Consider the following 16,811-nt stretch of genomic DNA (forward strand, 5'->3'; position numbering starts at 1 on the left):
CTGGTAAGGCCGTTCATCTCAAATTTGATTCTGTACAAAGAGAACATTTGGGTGGCATCTCCTTGTAGGAGCCAGAGCACTATACCGGCTGTATGAACCTCTGAAAAAAACCCCAACAAACCAAACAAACCACAAAACCAGAGGCCAGTTTTACATTTCTCACAGGCAATGACAACTGACAAAGTGGAATGCTCAGAATAGCTCATAGGTAATTGCCATGCCCAGGAAGCTATTGTTAGAATATTTCATTTCCTTTTTTGTTGAGGCTGTAGTAAAGCTTCCTAGTGAAAACAGAGATTTGAAAATGCTTGTGAGCGGAATCTGCAGGAGAAAATGATTTCTTTTAAATGGGCAAGAGGGTTGATTAGGCAGCTAAACTCACAGATTACAGTTGTTAAACTTCAAAAAATGTATTCACTGTCCAAAAGCTCATACTTCTAGAGGTGCTGGGATAACAGTTCACTTGCACTTTCTGCTCCCATTAAGGACTTAGTATGTCTCATTAGAGAAGTCCCAGGCTTTCTTCTGTCTCCCACAAACTTCTCTTCTGAGATTTCTCTAATAAGTAATGATAGGTTATGCAAAGCCAGCTGCTTGTAACACAGCGTGGGCCGGGTGAAGACATGAAAAATGTTTGAGAGAAAGGGACTGCTGAGCATAAACAGATGAGTTAATGGCACCATAGCTCTTTAGTAACATGATGTGGTTTAATTTAAATTTGTGTTGACTTTTGACACCATTTCTGTTACGTTGACATAATAGAAAAGGAGAAGAGAAAGCTATCAGAAAGCAACTGAGAAAAGGTTAAAAACTCGCTCTGAGTTTTGTGATAGTTTTGTGTTGGTTTGGTTTTTTTAAGTCTGAGGTGGGTGTTCTTTTAACATTATTCTAGAAGTGTGGATGTGCATATTTAAGGAGTGGCTGAACCTTGAACAGGAAGTATGACACTGAGCAGGGTTCAGATATGCTCTCAGGTGTTTTGTGTGCATGTGTATGGTAAAGTGACATCTGGTATGTAAAAAGGAGTGAACCTAGAAAGCCAGCACCTAATGAAGTGGTAGATTAATTGCTGTTTTCTTACATCTGTCTTCCTGATAGACTTTTGAATTGTGATCACAAACAAACTGTTTCTTAATATTGTGTGCTCTACGTTATATCTGATGTTTAATCTAATAATGTCACCATGATATGTTTATTTTATTTATTTGAAGCCATAGTATTGACTGACGCTTCTCATTTAAACTAATTCTTAATAAATTCACTTGTAAGGTCTCAGTCTTCCTTGATATTTTCCAAGAGTATAAGAAAGGTAGGTTTTCTTTATGATTCAGGAAAACGTAACCAAAAAAAGCATATTGTCCCTGTTTAAATGCCAGTTAACTAACACATGCTACATGCTCTTATGTTTGACAGGATGTTAAAATTAACACAACAGCTTTCACTAGAAAAACTTTAAAGGTTCTATCCTCTTAATCCTTCCCCATTTTATGGCTGTTAATATACTTACTGTTTCAATAAAGTGTTGTATTCTCATTTGCTTAGCTGTGAACACTTCCAATGTCAAACTTGTTTGATTGTTGCAAAAAATGCATGCTCTGTATAAAGCTGTCTAGGTTTTTTTTCTTTTGCGTGTGTGCTTTCTAGCTTACGGCGCCTGAAACCGCTTCTTGCACAACCATTCACTGCTGAGCGCACGGCAGTACTGTGTTGGTGTGCTAGCCAGTGCCATCCTGCTTATTATGGTTAAGTACGAGCAAGATGGAGAGTATCTTTACACCAATACTTAGGGGTTTTTTTGTGTAGCGGCCATGGTATCCTTTTTAATGAAAGTACCAGTTTCTCTCCATTTCACGTTGTCTGCCTTTACCATGGTTTCAGTTACAAAAATTTTGTCTTTTTTTTTTTTTAGAGGGACTTTTCCTGTAGTGCTTCATAACTGTCATACACTAAAGCATCTGTACGCTCAAGTATGCTGTGTAAATTACATTCTAAAATTTCTAAACGCTCAGCCTTTTTCATAAACTAATTTGGTGATGTACTGCTGTCTTGCTGTAGTTCTTTCCAGTCGAACAGGTCTTACAATGTTGATGCTGTTTTATCTGCACTAGGTGGCTGCCCTCCAGGATGAAAAAAACAGCTTGATGTCAGAAAATGAGATTATGAATGACAGGCTAGAGCAATTAGATGACTCTCTGGATGATCCAAGTACTGTGGTTGCAAAAAAGTATTTTCATGCACAGTTGCAGCTGGAACAACTGCAAGAAGAAAACTTCAGGTATGAAATGATTTCTCTCAAAAATCCCTTGCTTGTCATTTCAAATATATCATGAGAATTTCTGGTACTCTTTCAGGATTTTCCATCTCAATGTCATAGAATCAGAATGGTTTAAACTGGCAGGGACCTTAAAGATCATCTAGTTTCAAACCACCGGCCATGGGCAGGGACACCTTCTGCTAGACCAGGTTGCTCAAAGCTCCAGCCAACCTGGCCTTGAACACTGCCAGGGATGGGGCATCTAGAACTGTATAAACATATTTAAGACAGTCCTTACCTTTAAAAAAAACCCAAAAACTGTTACTTGTAGAAAATGTTACTTTTTAATTGCTGTATTGTAGCCATTTGACACTTCAAAAAAGGTGATAGAATGCAGAAAATGAGTGCCAAAGTGATTTGTGTGTAAGCAAACCAAACCCTAAACCCCCCAAAACCCCACCATATTTCTTTACTGTACTGATTTCTTTTATGTGTTAGTCTTTTTCCCTGTGATCCCTATGGGGGGAAAGGTATCACTTTTCATGTGATCCCTTGGTGCTGATACGGCAACTTGCAGTATACAATCCATTGTGATTAAACACGTGGACCATAACATGTTTCATGCTTACAGTACCGTTTTTCTGGCTACTTAAATCAGTAGGTTTCCTTTGTCTTGTTTATTTTCAGTAGTTCTAGTACAAAATTAAAAATGTGTAATAGCAATGAGTTCTTAACAGTGTTCCTGTTTCTGATCTGGTAGGCTTGAAGCTGCAAAAGATGATTATCGTGTCCATTGTGAAGACCTAGAAAAACAACTGATTGAACTGCAACATAGAAACAATGAGCTAACCTCTTTGGCAGAAGAATCTAGAGCCTTGAAAGATGAAAACGATGTTCTTAGGTATGTAGTAGAGAGCGCTCCCTGTACACACATTAGGAGGATTTAATAGCTAAATCCAAGGCTTTGTATTTAACAAGACTTTTTTTTCTGAGGTGTTACTTCTGCAGACAGATCTTATCTGAATGAGATCTAAAATACATGTTGGAAGAGGGCCCTTTGACAAGGCAGAGATGGAGTGCAAGCTTTCAGGCATAGGCTCTGTTGTTTGCATAAGAATAGCAGCATAAAATTTTTCTGTGAAGCAGGATGAATGAATACAGAAATTATTCTTCTTCATATGGGATGGAAGGTTGTAAGTTCTGCAAGAATTAAGAGATCAGGGGCGGGGATTGCATCCTTATTAAGGTGACATTTCTGTTGGCAAGAGGCTGCCTTTTCTGATGTAGAAAAGCTTATATGAAGCTAGAGCTTTAACGTGACTTTTAGTGGCAGCATTCTAGGCTAGATTTAGGTTAGCAACATGATTAACAAAATGAGATGAAATTCACAATAACCTTGATGATAATGTAACATAACATTCCAGCTTGTGTAAACTACATTAAATATCAGACCACCCAAGAAATATCCAAAGCAAACTGTACTGCAAAAGCAGGTCTGTTATTTATAAAATAGTATGAATAAAACATAGAAAGAAAAGTGGATTCAGGTGTTTAACTTATAGTAGTTCTTAAGTAACATCTGAAACAAATCTTAACTGTAGATTTTCTTCCATAATGGTCTTGTACTAGCTTCTAGTGATATGATACAGCAGATGTCAAACAAATATTAAAATGAATTTGTGTATTTATGATCCAAATATTTTTTACCACGTCGATTTTTGTTAATGATCAGGTGACAGTTCTGGGTCATATCTGCTAATGATCATTTTTACAGTGCAGTTACATTCTAATTATGTCTAATCCCACAATGAGAACTCATGCATGTTTTTCCGTACCAGCTACCAGTACTTTGAGGTAACTGTCTAGCACAGGATGTTGTGGTGCATTTACATTGCACCCCACAGAATTCCCTAGAGATATTTGGCATACTATCCCTTGCTTGTACTTTTGGCATCTGACTCTCAGTCTTACTCCCACTTAAACTCTGTGGTGATCTCAGTTTTTAGAAGTGATCTTTGCGTAATGCAATTTTTCATTGATTATGCATTTTAAAACGAAGCAGTAAGATTTAACTTTGCTGTTAAGCATGTTGCATCTGTCTGTGGAAATAGCTTGAATGTGCATGACAGCAGAATTTGACTTCTTAAAATCTTTTGAAGAAATGTACTTGTTCTTCTAATTCCTGTTTATTAAGGGCTACTGCAGACAAGGCAAGTAAGCTGGAATCAACTGTCGAAGTGTATCGTAAAAAGCTACAGGACCTGAATGACTTCCGCAGGCAAGTCAAATCTTTGCAGGAAACCAACATGATGTACATGCACAATACAGTCAGTCTGGAGGATGAGCTGAAGAAAGCCAATGCAGCACGTGCCCAGCTAGAAACCTACAAAAAACAGGTAAGGCTACATCTATATTTAAGATGTTACTTTTTCTTCAGATAGTAATCTTAATTAAAACAATTCTATTTAGATATGGTTCGGTGACCAAAAAAAATCGAACATCTTAATTTAACAGCCCATGGGATTAACATGTATTGTCCCCTTAGAATTTCTTACTCATGAACAGTCATTCATACTCTGCCATTCACTTTTGTTTCCCCCTGTTTATTACACTTGCAAGCTTAGCTGTAGTTACCTTCTCAACAGATTGGTTGTCCGTGGTTTGCAGGCTTTACTTTAACTGAGGTACTTTGTGTGCCTGCGAGAGATCGTTAAGCTATTACTGAGATTACTTGTATGTAATATTCTTAACTTTCTTCATGGAGATTCATTTTTAAACTGTAAAGCTCTTATTTCAATTTCACTTATTTCATTAGTAATTAAGAGATCCAAGAGTTGGTTTTTTTTTTTAAAAAAAAAAGACAAAAAACCCTAGAAGACAAAACCAAACAACAAAACAGCAAACCTCCCCCCCTCCCCAAACACATGGGCCCCCCCATCCCATCTTTCCCCACACCTTGGAGGCCCAGCTGTTTATTTTGGCTGAACTGGGCAGGAGTGAAGGTTTTAACATAGCTTTTAAAGGTAGCATCTTGCAGCATCCATATGCTGAATATAGTCTTTTTATGAAAAGGTCCAAGAACTTCATAACAAACTGTCCGAAGAGTCAAAAAGAGCTGATAAGCTAGCATTTGAAATGAAGCGACTTGAAGAAAAACATGAAGCTTTAATCAAAGAAAAAGAGGTAAGTCCCTTGAAACGAGAGTGTATTTGAACACCCACTAAATCTGCAAGAGGAAAACCTTCCCAGAAGCAGTGCTACCATAAAAATGAGTTCAGCACTTCCTGTGTATGTTTGTGTGCATCTAAAACATAAAATAGGTCTTAAAATATGTGTGTGTGTCAGTACTATTCCTTGTTAATGTTCTTTGGTCTTAACGTGGTGCAGTATGACTTAATTCTAACTCAGATATATCTTCTCAGAGGCTGATAGTACAATGTGATGCATTGAAAGAGACAAATGAAGAGCTCCGGTATTCACAGATGCAGCAGGATCACCTGAGTCAAACAGGTATTGCTTTATCTTCAGAGGCTTTTTATGTGTATCAGTGATTTCTTTAAGTTTGTTAAATCAAAATTCCCATGCAATTTCAGGTGGATCTCGTCTTAAAAGCCATGAGAATCTTGCTGCTGAAATTCTGCCAGTAGAATATAGGTGAGACAAAAAGATTGAGGTTGTTTTCGGATTTTTGTGGGTGGGTCATAATATTGCCTCTCTGAAAGTCCAGTATTTTTGGCAACATGACCCTGTCTCCCACTTCTTGCTTTCCCTCCTTGATGCTTGTCTGGATCCACACGTAGCTGTTCATAGTTATTTCCCCATACTGTAATTAGTTTGCATTCTTTCTTAAAAGAATACCAGATTGCTGTATATAAAGCTTGATTTGAAACATCCTCTTTGAATGAAACATTTCTTATCTTGCCACTGGCAGACAGAGTAAATAAATAATACACAGTAGCTAATATTACTTCTAAAGTCTGGCAGCGTGAAATGTAAAGGCACAATAAAATCTGGGTTTGGAGTGATTTAATTTAAAAATTTGCTCGTATCTCTTTAAAGAAACATTATTGTGATATTTGAAAATTGTAAGTTACCTTTCAATAAGAAGTTGGATTGTTAGCCCAACTGTATCATTAAGCAGAATTGTTCCACTGACTTTAAAGTTGAGGGAGTGAACAGGAATGTTACCTCCTACATTTAGTCACCTTTCTCTTAATTAATAGTGACTTTGTTGTTGTTTTTGATTCAGAGAAATGTTTATTCGGCTGCAGCATGAAAATAAGATGCTTCTATTACAACAGGAAGGATCAGAAAATGAGCGTATTACAGAGCTACAGGAACAGCTGGAGCAAAAGCATCGGACAGTGAATGAACTAGAAACTGAGAAAAGGTGATGGGTGAAACAGCATCGTAAAATACAGCAAAAAGTGATTTCTGATTTTCCAGAAGTGGCCTTGTGGCTTGCATCTGTAGTATAGCACTGTGCAGGAAGCCAATTATCCTTTTTCTTTCAGCAGTGTAATCATTAACAAAAGGATATAGAGCAGGCAAACAAAAGTAGCTATAAAATGTGGTAGGTCTGTGTGTAGCGTACTCTGAAGGAAGTATTGATTATAGGACGCTCTTAGCTCTGAATGATTCTTGGTAGACCAATAAGGGACATAAACTCTTATTTCTAGAACTTCAAACTAATCGTGTTGTAATACTGGGACATGGTCTGAATTTCTTTTTCAGTTAGTGAATGCTGAAAGTTTACTGGGGTGTGAGAATTTTGGGTAGTTGTCTCAAAACTTGAAATGATTCTAGGTCTTTTATTCTGAAATGTTTAATAAAGCTGCTATGTGTTTGCTTCAGCAGAAGTTCAAGTCAAAAAAAAGCATTTGAAGTCAACTTTTTTTGTGGCTTAGTCCTGCTGGGTAGACCCTCTGAAAAATTATCATCCAGATATGAAACAAAAAATCTGTCTGTTGTGATCTATTTAGATGGGTAATAACTGTCTTTTCTTCCTAAAAGGCTAAATGAAGAACGTATTGGGGGGTTACAACAACAGATTGAAGATCTGCAAAAGACTTTACAGGAGCAGGGATCCAAGACTGAAGGAGTAAGTTAAAGTTCAGGCTTCTTGACCTTGAAGACATATTGCTGGTTGTGTTTAAAATCCTTCAGTGTAACATCAATTCCTTTGTTTAAATGTGCCTCTTGTTTTTCAATGTGTCTAGTGCTGATAACTACTGAGAAGGCAAGATCATGGTTTGGTGTGGTTTTTTTTTTATTTTTTTAAGGTCAATTTGAAACGCACTAGTTTATGCAGCAGTAAGAGTAAGCAAGCTTTGAACCCCTTTGGGTCACCCGACCCCTCTCCTCCTCATCCTGAACAACACACACATTTCAAAAGATCAAGCAAGGATCTTAAACAGTTGAGGCTGTTCAATGTATTGTAAAAACTCTCTCCTGTCTCCAAACAACTCCATCAGTTTAGGTAACACAGAATTGGCTCCACTGTATTCAGAGCAGATGAGTTTAGTTTCTGTAGTATGAGAATCCACGAGACCCCCACACCAACTGCATTTCAATTGAAAAGCTCGTGTTTTATGTGATTATTTTCCCCCGCCTTCTTTAAGGAACTAACGTTTCTACTTTCTGCTTTACTTCTAAAATTCACTGCTTTTGTCCTTAAAGAGTGGTGTAGTAAGAAGGATACCTTTAAAGAAAAAAGATGCTGGAATTAGTATCTGTGCAACGCAAAAAATATGAATGCAGTTACAGAAATGCATGAAAAAATGCAGTTTTCTTAGGATTTATTTGGTTTGACTTATTTAGGTGTGCTAAGTATTCTTGGCTGATTTGTAAGAGCACTTTAACATTGCACAGCATGAAATACAGAAATATAACTAAATTTTAACTCTTTCCTTTCGTAGTCTAGCAACCTGAAGCAGAAATTGGCAGCACATATGTAAGTAAGGCACATGCATCTGCAGTAGCTTATTCATGCTAAATAATTTGACTGTTGTAGCACAGAAAGGGCCTAAGTCTTTGTAGGGATGTCTTGTTTTTCAAAGCCACTGATTGGAGAATCATGCATGTGGTGAGTTAAGTATATAGTGTTCTAGTTTTGTCTACTCTGATCCTGATAATCTTGTAATGCTACTATCCACTTCAGTGTCTCTTCATCACCAATAGCTTTATAACTGTTCTGATTCTCCAACAGGGTACTGAAACAGTCACTCTTGCTGGGCCTAAAATGTGTTTCATTCTTCTGAAATACTTCCATCCTTGCAGCAGGTGTAGTTCCTGCTAAGGAGATGCTGGAGTGTTTTTTTTATTGTTTATTTTCTTTTTTTGTTTTTAGTTTTAGGTAAATGAGACTCAATTCACAAGTTGCAACTTCTGTGATTCTTCAAAAATATGTAGTAATATTTCTGTTTAAATTCAAAAGCATTGCCAGAGTTTGAAATAGTTGTTTAAACACTACCACCATCAAGTTTCGGCTTTCAGTCTTAAAACAGTGCATGAAATTATTTGTGAGCTTAATACTTTGCCTAACCTTTCATTCATAGGGAAAAGTTGAATGAAGTTCATGATGAGTTACAGAAGAAGGAGGCTGATCTTGCAGAACTCCAGCCTGATGTTAGTCAGAACCGTAAGTTTTGTGTATCATTTTTGGGGGTTTTATTGAGACTGTGTTAAGTTTCTTCTGAAATTCCTATAGCCACTGGGCTGTGGGATACTTTTCTGGATAAGGCTTTCTTCTGCCGCTTAGCTTTAAACCTGCAGTGGGGGTGGGTGAAGGGATTTTTTGCACATGGTGGTGGGCAGGGAGAGTTTCATGGGGCTTAGTTTTGTTGAACAGTACGCTGCAATTGGAATTCAAGGTCAGGTGGGACCTTATGGTACAACTGAAACAGAAATAGCAACTTAAGAAATTGTGTAGTAGCTAAACAGTTTCTCTGGGGGAGGGTGGTCAAATCAAGAGAACATGGAAGCCTTGAAAGTACTATGTCTATTTTTATTTTGTACGTGTGTGTTGATAATTTCTGTAAATAGCCCAGAAGATTGGAGAGCTGGAAGCAGCTTTGCGAAAAAAAGATGAGGATATGAAAGCAATGGAAGAACGATATAAAATGTACCTTGAGAAAGCGAGAAATGTGAGTGGCATATTTCTGAGCATAAACATTCCTCCCTCCTAAATTTTTAAACAGATCGACTTGAGGTGTCTCCCCCCCACCTCTCAATTAAAATTAGGAGCTGCTTGTAGCATTTTTAGTCAAATTGCTTAACTGCAGTCAGTTAAATGTGTGAGCGAATGGGGTTTAGGCTAAAGTATGAGATACATTAATAATTCCTTTGTACCCGTTGATGTACCTCCGGTGTAACAGCCTAGTTTTCATTATAATTGCCTTACTAGTGCTCAGTCTGTTTTCATGTTTCTGCTGTGAGCAAAAGAGATGCGGAGCTGTTGTGAATCAAACCTGACTTGTAATGCTTTTGTTTTGCCTTGTTACAGGTGATAAAAACCTTAGATCCCAAGCTAAATCCCGCATCAGCAGAAATTATGTTGCTCAGAAAACAGATAATGGAGAAAGACAAAAAAATTGAAGCACTAGAGGTAAAAACTTAATATTTAATAGTGACTTCTAACATATTTGCTGTTTCTGGTATTAGACACTCAAGTTGCTGTATCCCAATGATCCGATACCCTTCAACACTGCATTCAGTTAGAAACTGTGCAGACCATCAAAACTAGAGATTTTTAGTTGGGCTTAATTAACTTTGTATCCTAGTGTAAGTCTGTCAGCGGTTTACTGTTCAGCAGTGTTTTTCAGTGTGCAACTGAAACACTAATTTGGATTCTTTCTAAACCCTCTGGAAAAACTCAGGCAAAATACTTCATAAAGCTAATAGTTTTGCTGTTCTTACAGTAGGTTGCTCAGCGCTGCAGTGTGACCTTTTTCAGTAGTAGCGTAACTTAGTTTGCGTGAGGGACTAGGTATTTGGGCAGTGACTTGTTTAATTTACTACATCCCTGGTTATCAGTGGTTTCATACACTGTAGTCCTATATAGAAGAGTAAAACCTGTTAATTCAGTAAAATCTGCTCGGCTGAAATCCTGAAAGGGTTGTTGACAGTAGTACAAGTGCTAAAAAAAACTTGAGAAATGCAGCAGTTTGGTTTTATAGCCATATTGATGGGACTGGTTATAATAAGCTGAAAGGGCTGACTTTATAAATGCTGTGGCCTCAGACTTCCTGCTATGTGTATATACTAGCTAAGTATACTATGTAATAGCAATTCAGTAACGTAAGAATGTTCAGCCACTACAGATACATTCTTGTCTTTGACTTTCAGATGAAAAGATTACTGAATTATTTATAGACTTTCTGATACACCCTAGACTTTCATGCATTTCTATCACGAGCAAGTAACAGATTAAAACTTTTTCACTCATACCTTTGGTGAGTCTTCAGGTGACTTAACTGCTCATTCGTGACAGTTTCATCCCACCACACACACCCCCTCAAAGTATGTTTCAAAGTTGAACTACAACTTGTGTAAAATTTAGCTTCTTCCTGAAGGAGTCCGTAGCTTCTCTCATAGTCATTTGTTTACAAGTTCTTTTGCATTTTTAAGCATTTCTGCTGCATGTGTTTATTTCCCTTGATGGACTGCAGTAAATTTATGCAGATTATTTTTGTTTTAATTGAGATTCTCTTCTCTTTTTCTCCTTGCAGGCTGAATACAAACTTGCGAAGTTACGTGATTATGAGGAAAAGCTAATTGTAACTGCCTGGTATAACAAGGTGGGTCACAAGGTCATTTGTTGGTATTTCAGAAACCAAAACAACACATTTTGCTAAACGTGACAGTGAAATCTTACCTTGCTCTGTTGGTTTTTTTTTCTTTTCTTTTTAGCAATATTTTAACAATAAACTATTTCATCAAATTATTTTGTTACATCTTTTCTACTTTTGTGCTTTGGAACAGGAGACTTAAAATTTGGCATAGGCTATGACTTCCATGTTAGTAATGTACGATTTGCTGGCACAAGCTTCCATCAGGAATTTTACCTGAATCCAGAATGTTCAGTAGCATTTGTTGTTGAAGTTTTTGGGCTTGAGACAAAGGGAGGCCATGGTTCAAAAGGTTTCCAGACTCCTGATTTAGATGTTCAGCATCTTTAGCGCAGTATTTGTGAAATAAGCTAGAGCCACCTTCTCATCCTGTAGCAGTGTTGCAGAGGTGGCTAGAACATTTGGCCTTAGATTGCTGTGCAGAGGGCTGGAGAGAGATGTGCATCTTCACATGAAGCAGTGTTTCAATATAGTTTCATAAAGACAGACTGGAATGGGAAATCAAAAAGGAAAGTAAAATTAAATGGCTTACTAAAGGGCCAACTTTACAATAAGCTAAAATTAACACATTCCGTATGAATGTGAATGAATCTTGATTCCTTGAACCTTGGTTCATACCTTTTATGGCAGGAAAAGAGTAGATAAGAAATACAGTAAAAAATTTGGTGTGCGTGCTAAGTAAGGATGAGCTTTGTGTATGAAAGCTGGATGGGGTTTTTTCTTCTTTCTGCTATAGTGTAAATGTTGTTTAATGTGTTTGCAGAGCCTCACTCTTCAGAAGCTAGGTATGGAAGCAAGGCTGGTTGGCAGTAGCGGTGCCTGCAGAGACGGTCCCGGGCGCTCATTCCTAGCTCAACAACGCCACGTCACCAATACCAGAAGGAATCTCACTGTTAAAGTACCAGGTGCAACATCTGATTAAACCAGAAGGACCATGAAGGAAACTTACATGCTAAAGTGTCCTTAAATGTTTTATGGCTTCCACTATAACTACTTGATGAAAGAGGAGGTTAGAATGGTGGGCAGCTGCAAATTCAACATCAGAACCTATCGAGAAGCGATTAAGTTGATCAGTGGTGCATCTAGAAAGTAGCACATAGTTTTCCAAGTAGAAGTAGATTTAACTGCAGTAGGTACTTACAAGCACAACTTAAAAGATTTATATTTGCCTTCAGAATATATTGTAAATATAAAATTTGGCACTATATATTTAAAACTTTATTTAATGGGTTTGGGCTAGAAAGTTGACTTTTGTAATGGGAAGATGTTATGCAAAAATGTACTTCAGGAAACTGGCAATATTGGGTGTTTTTGCTGGGCTCTTCTAAAAATAAATGTAAAAGATTGGTACCATGTTTGAAAAAAGTACTTTTTTTGGAATGTGAAGTACAATTTTAAAAGCAAGAAAATACTTGTATTTATAGAAAAAGAAAAAGAGGTCTAGTACCGTTTGACTTGTTTTTTATAAGAGAAGACAGGATTTGTTTTGTCATCTCAAGTGAGAAGCAGAGCTACTCAGTTTATTTAAAAAAGAAAAAATCAAGTTTGTGCATATATACGTTAAGGAAAACCTGTCTTTAAGATGTTGAATTCACTAAAGCCAAATAAGCTGTCTTTTCCTGCGTAAGAAGAGAAGCTATTATAATAATTCAAAAGTCTGGGCTACGTTTTAAAAGTCTGGCGTATTGGTACATTGCATTTATTTGCAGAAAGGGAGTTAGGTGGGAAGGAACCCCATTTATTTCCAGCTATTTATACAACCCTGTGCATAGAAACTAATTTTCCTCTTTTTTAAATGTTGTTTCACTCCAGTTATTCTTTACTAACTGCTAGGCAGATGAATGAAAGATAGCTTTGCTAGTTGTTGGCAGTAAGGATTGTTGGCAGGGAGAAAAGTGCATAAACTGTAATAGTTTTGCGGTATCTCGATCGAAGAAGAACGGGGATTGTTATCTGAAATTAGTGTGCAGGAAGCTGCTATCTTTCACAAAATTTGTGTCACTGTACCAAATATATTACTGTTGTTGGGAACTGTATTTTTAGGAAGCTTGTTATTGTCTGTGCTTCGTTGCAAACCATGTAGAACAAATTCATTTATACCCATAGTTAAATAAAACAGAATTACAGCAGCCCTTAGGATAAAAGGAGCTCCCTTAAGATAAAATGAGTACACTTAAATTAAATATTTGGGGGTGCTGTACTAGTCCATGATATAATATAAAACTCAGTCATACGCGTGAATGAAAACATATGTCTGTCTTCACCAAAGGCCATCTTTGTTTTTGAGAGCAGAATTCAGTTTTGGAGAATTTAAGTTTTGAATTGTGAAATTTTACTAGTTTTCCATTTTGCATGCCCTTCAGTGTGGCTTTTCTTTGATTTCTTCCTTTCCCAGCATCTCAAATTCTTTATTGGGCATTGCTTGCAATGCTAAAGAAAAGGGAAGTATTCATTTTTAATACTTAGCGTTGCTAATTAGTTGTGGTAGTTCTACAGTGCTATACATTTAGGCATTCAACAGAGATTTCCTCTTTCAAAACTTCTGTCTACACGAGAAAAGCCAGTCTCATGCTGAATACAGTATGAGCAGAGAATATGCCAGACAAACTGCCATTGGAGAGTTTTGTCTGTCAGGTGGTGTTCTTCAGGACTTTATGCTTCTTTGGACTACCTCTTGCGTTTTGAGGTCTTTTACTGCTGCAGTGATGTTATTGGGGTTTGTATTTTTGAGGTACAATTGTTTGTTTAATCTGCTAGTGGTGTGGGAGGTGGTGGTGAGCAGTGGAACACGAGACTAACTCTTAGCAAGGTGCTTACGTTTCTAAAGCCTGGTACATTGGTTTGTCGTAGTGAAATGTGAAACTGTCCCCGATGGTGTTGAATGGGTCTCTTAATGCTCGTTCTCTGCAGCATGGAAACTTTCATGAACGTCTTTCAAATACTCATCTAGTTAGTAGGGTCGATGCATTTGTTGTACTTCTCACAGTAGTGGAGCTGTGCCAGTAGTCATACCGGGTGCTGAATAGTGAAAAACTTGGAGCAAATGTCTTTGATGTACACTTCTCAAAACTGCAGACCCTGGGACCAAAAATGACCAAGAACCTCCCTATCATTTAATTGGAAGTTTGTCCTCTGGCTAGGGATGGAAGAATTTAAATACAGAACTACAAACAGGGATCAGCCTTTTTTCAGGGCAAGGTCATCCCCAACAGTCCTGTTGGGATTGCCAAAAATGAATCGGGTTTTCAGGTATTAGATGAAACGTTACTTGGGAGTTTTCCAAACTGTTAAAATTAAAGCCTGTAACTATAACTTAAGTGTTTCTTTGGGACTGAGAACCTGTTTCAGAGTGGCTGTTTAATAACTGGTTAAACTGGGGTTATGTCCTATGAATGAGGAACCGATCTGTAGAAATAAAGATTTGATCGTAAGCCGTGGTGCTGTATTCACTTCAGCTCATCTGGCAGTGCAGAAAGGGGCGTTGGAATGAGTACCATTTCAACGGTAACTTCATTCATGTCAAACAAAAGAGGCTACTAATAGCATTGCTGTGTTACAGCTGAGTTGTATGCAACACGTAGCAGCAGAACAATGTCAATACGATGTTCTTCGATGCAATGTGCACCACTGCTGAGGCAGGACAAAGAGGCTACTTGTCTCTGCTGCAAGATGGATTCGTATCATGCCCAGACAGCACAGTTAGGAACAGATGCAAATTATGAGATTAAGTCATTGAATATTGCTAAAGTTGTTCAGCATTATTAGTAACTTTAGCCAGTTTCATTATATAGATCCAAATATATTACCAATAGGGTAATATAGATCCAAAGAAACAAAAATATGTTCTGATTGACATATCAGTTACTATTTTTTTAATAAAATATTAAAAATAGCCACTATGTAAATGAAGTGTTTTGTAGCAATAATCCAAATTTTGGACTAGTAGGTTCTTCTACTCAAGGTGGATCAGGCAGCAGTTTTGAGAAGATTCTTTTGCAACAGCTGTATTATAGTGGATTAAGAAAACATTCACTGAAAATAAATTTTCACCTGTTTTTGTTCTTTAAAATATATATATATATATGAGTATTCTATTTTCTACGGTATACACTTACTTGGAAATAAGTAATATAAGCAATACTGATGTTTTATTTAGGTAGCCATAAATAGTTTAGGAATTAGAAATTGAAAACAATTGTTTAAGAGGTAGTAATGTCTAGTAAAGTAATTTTCTTAACTTTTTTGCTTTTTCCCTTCCTCCCATAGTCAAGCTGGAGTTAAGGTTTTCAGTGTATCAGTGTCTACATCTTCTGTTTAAAACAACTGTAAACACTGTGTTGCTTAGAACTTGAAAAATTGCACTAATTTTTAAACTTTTGGTTTTATTTTTCTTTGGAAAGAATTCTTTTATATTCGCATAAAGATTTTTAAAATTAATTCTTTGGTGTCTTTATTTCAAGCAGTGTGTTTAATGTAAGCATCCGTGTTTCTGGGTGGCGTGTCAATATGCAGACCCAGTTCATCTGATTACACCATCTAAAATGTCATGTTACAGGATATGTAACATGTATGTATGATGTGTGTATGTTTTGCTGTAACAACAACGAATCAGGCTTGTGCTACCTTCCCCTCCTCTTTTCAGTTCATTCCTGCTTGCCGTTCTGCTCCTCCCCGAAGCTGGTTACCTCTGCTCAGTGTGCTGACAGTCGTCTGAGCGCTCGGCTGGTGACCTTGTGAAGTGGAAAGACTAAAAGCCACTACACGTGAGCTGTTGAGTGACTTCAGCGATTGCTTATTGCTACTGAAAGAAGTTAGGATCTCTGTGCTCTCCTCAGCCCCACCTAAGAGAACACAGAGGACAGACAGGTACACACTTCTAAATCACCGTGCTTGTTTTTATTTGGAAAACAGACTGCCCTCTTCAGCCTGCTGTGCAGGGTATTTATGTGCCCAGTTCTTAGTCTTGTTGAAAGCTTCTTGCTCCCTGGGCACGAGCCTCAACCCAGAAGCGAGGCTGGGAATGAGAGCAGGCAGCCGTTCAGCCCTCCGGAGTGAAGATCCGCAGGGAGATGATGTCACAAGTTTCTTTTAGGGGCCCTGTCAGACCTGTCTTTGCCACAGGTTTTCCCTTTCTCTGAACAACAATCCTCAGCCTGACTGTCCTGACGTGGGTAACAGTTTCTCCTGCCTTGGCCTGCTGCCCCTGTGAGGCTGGGGAGCTGTGTGGTGTCTGGCTGTGGAAGGGCCTTCACAGCAGCAGAGGGGTCCCGGTGAGGGTGAGGTGAATGACCAGACGTGGAAGCACCATTTTTCCTTCTTTCTGAGGCTGAATGTAACAGCATTTTCAGATGCTGAGGAACAAAACCTGCAGGTGTGTGTGTGAGGGAGGAGGGAAGGGAAGGGGCTGCCAGCTGTGCAGGAAGCCCGGGCCAAGCTGCAGGGTGTGTTCAGCCCATGTGGGAGCTGTCACAGGACACCCATGCCGGGGCCGGGGGGGGGGGGTCTGGGGTGTGGGGCACAAGCGAGGGGTGCTGTGTGCAGCGGGGACCGGGACCCTCTGTTTCCACCTGCTGAGTCACAAGAAGCTATGCTCAAATGCAGGCTGCCTGCGCAGAGCCTGCGTCTGCAGCCCTGTTTGCTTGTGGCGTTTCTGGTAGCTTCTTGGGCACCAAGCACCGCAGCAGCAGGTCTGTATGTTGAGGCAACGC

The 16,811-nt window shown here is 38.3% G+C and overlaps 1 protein-coding gene across 1 annotated transcript in view; it reads left to right on the top strand.

Moving 5' to 3' along the window:
• The window catches only part of HOOK1 (hook microtubule tethering protein 1), a 28,799-nt gene extending 13,259 nt beyond the window's left edge, over window positions 1-15,540 (top strand). The window contains exons 9-22 of the mRNA XM_040610419.1: window positions 2,109-2,275; window positions 3,015-3,155; window positions 4,449-4,650; window positions 5,327-5,437; window positions 5,677-5,764; window positions 5,848-5,908; window positions 6,504-6,644; window positions 7,268-7,355; window positions 8,173-8,207; window positions 8,812-8,894; window positions 9,299-9,399; window positions 9,759-9,860; window positions 10,984-11,052; window positions 11,867-15,540. Of these exons, the coding sequence (XP_040466353.1) occupies window positions 2,109-2,275; window positions 3,015-3,155; window positions 4,449-4,650; window positions 5,327-5,437; window positions 5,677-5,764; window positions 5,848-5,908; window positions 6,504-6,644; window positions 7,268-7,355; window positions 8,173-8,207; window positions 8,812-8,894; window positions 9,299-9,399; window positions 9,759-9,860; window positions 10,984-11,052; window positions 11,867-12,025 (1,548 nt within the window). The 3' untranslated portion in view covers window positions 12,026-15,540. The remainder of the gene's footprint in view (window positions 1-2,108; window positions 2,276-3,014; window positions 3,156-4,448; window positions 4,651-5,326; window positions 5,438-5,676; window positions 5,765-5,847; window positions 5,909-6,503; window positions 6,645-7,267; window positions 7,356-8,172; window positions 8,208-8,811; window positions 8,895-9,298; window positions 9,400-9,758; window positions 9,861-10,983; window positions 11,053-11,866) is intronic.
• Window positions 15,541-16,811: the final 1,271 nt, after the last annotated feature.

The sequence above is a fragment of the Falco naumanni genome, chromosome 11, assembly GCF_017639655.2.
Source record: "Falco naumanni isolate bFalNau1 chromosome 11, bFalNau1.pat, whole genome shotgun sequence".
Lineage (NCBI taxonomy): Eukaryota > Metazoa > Chordata > Aves > Falconiformes > Falconidae > Falco > Falco naumanni.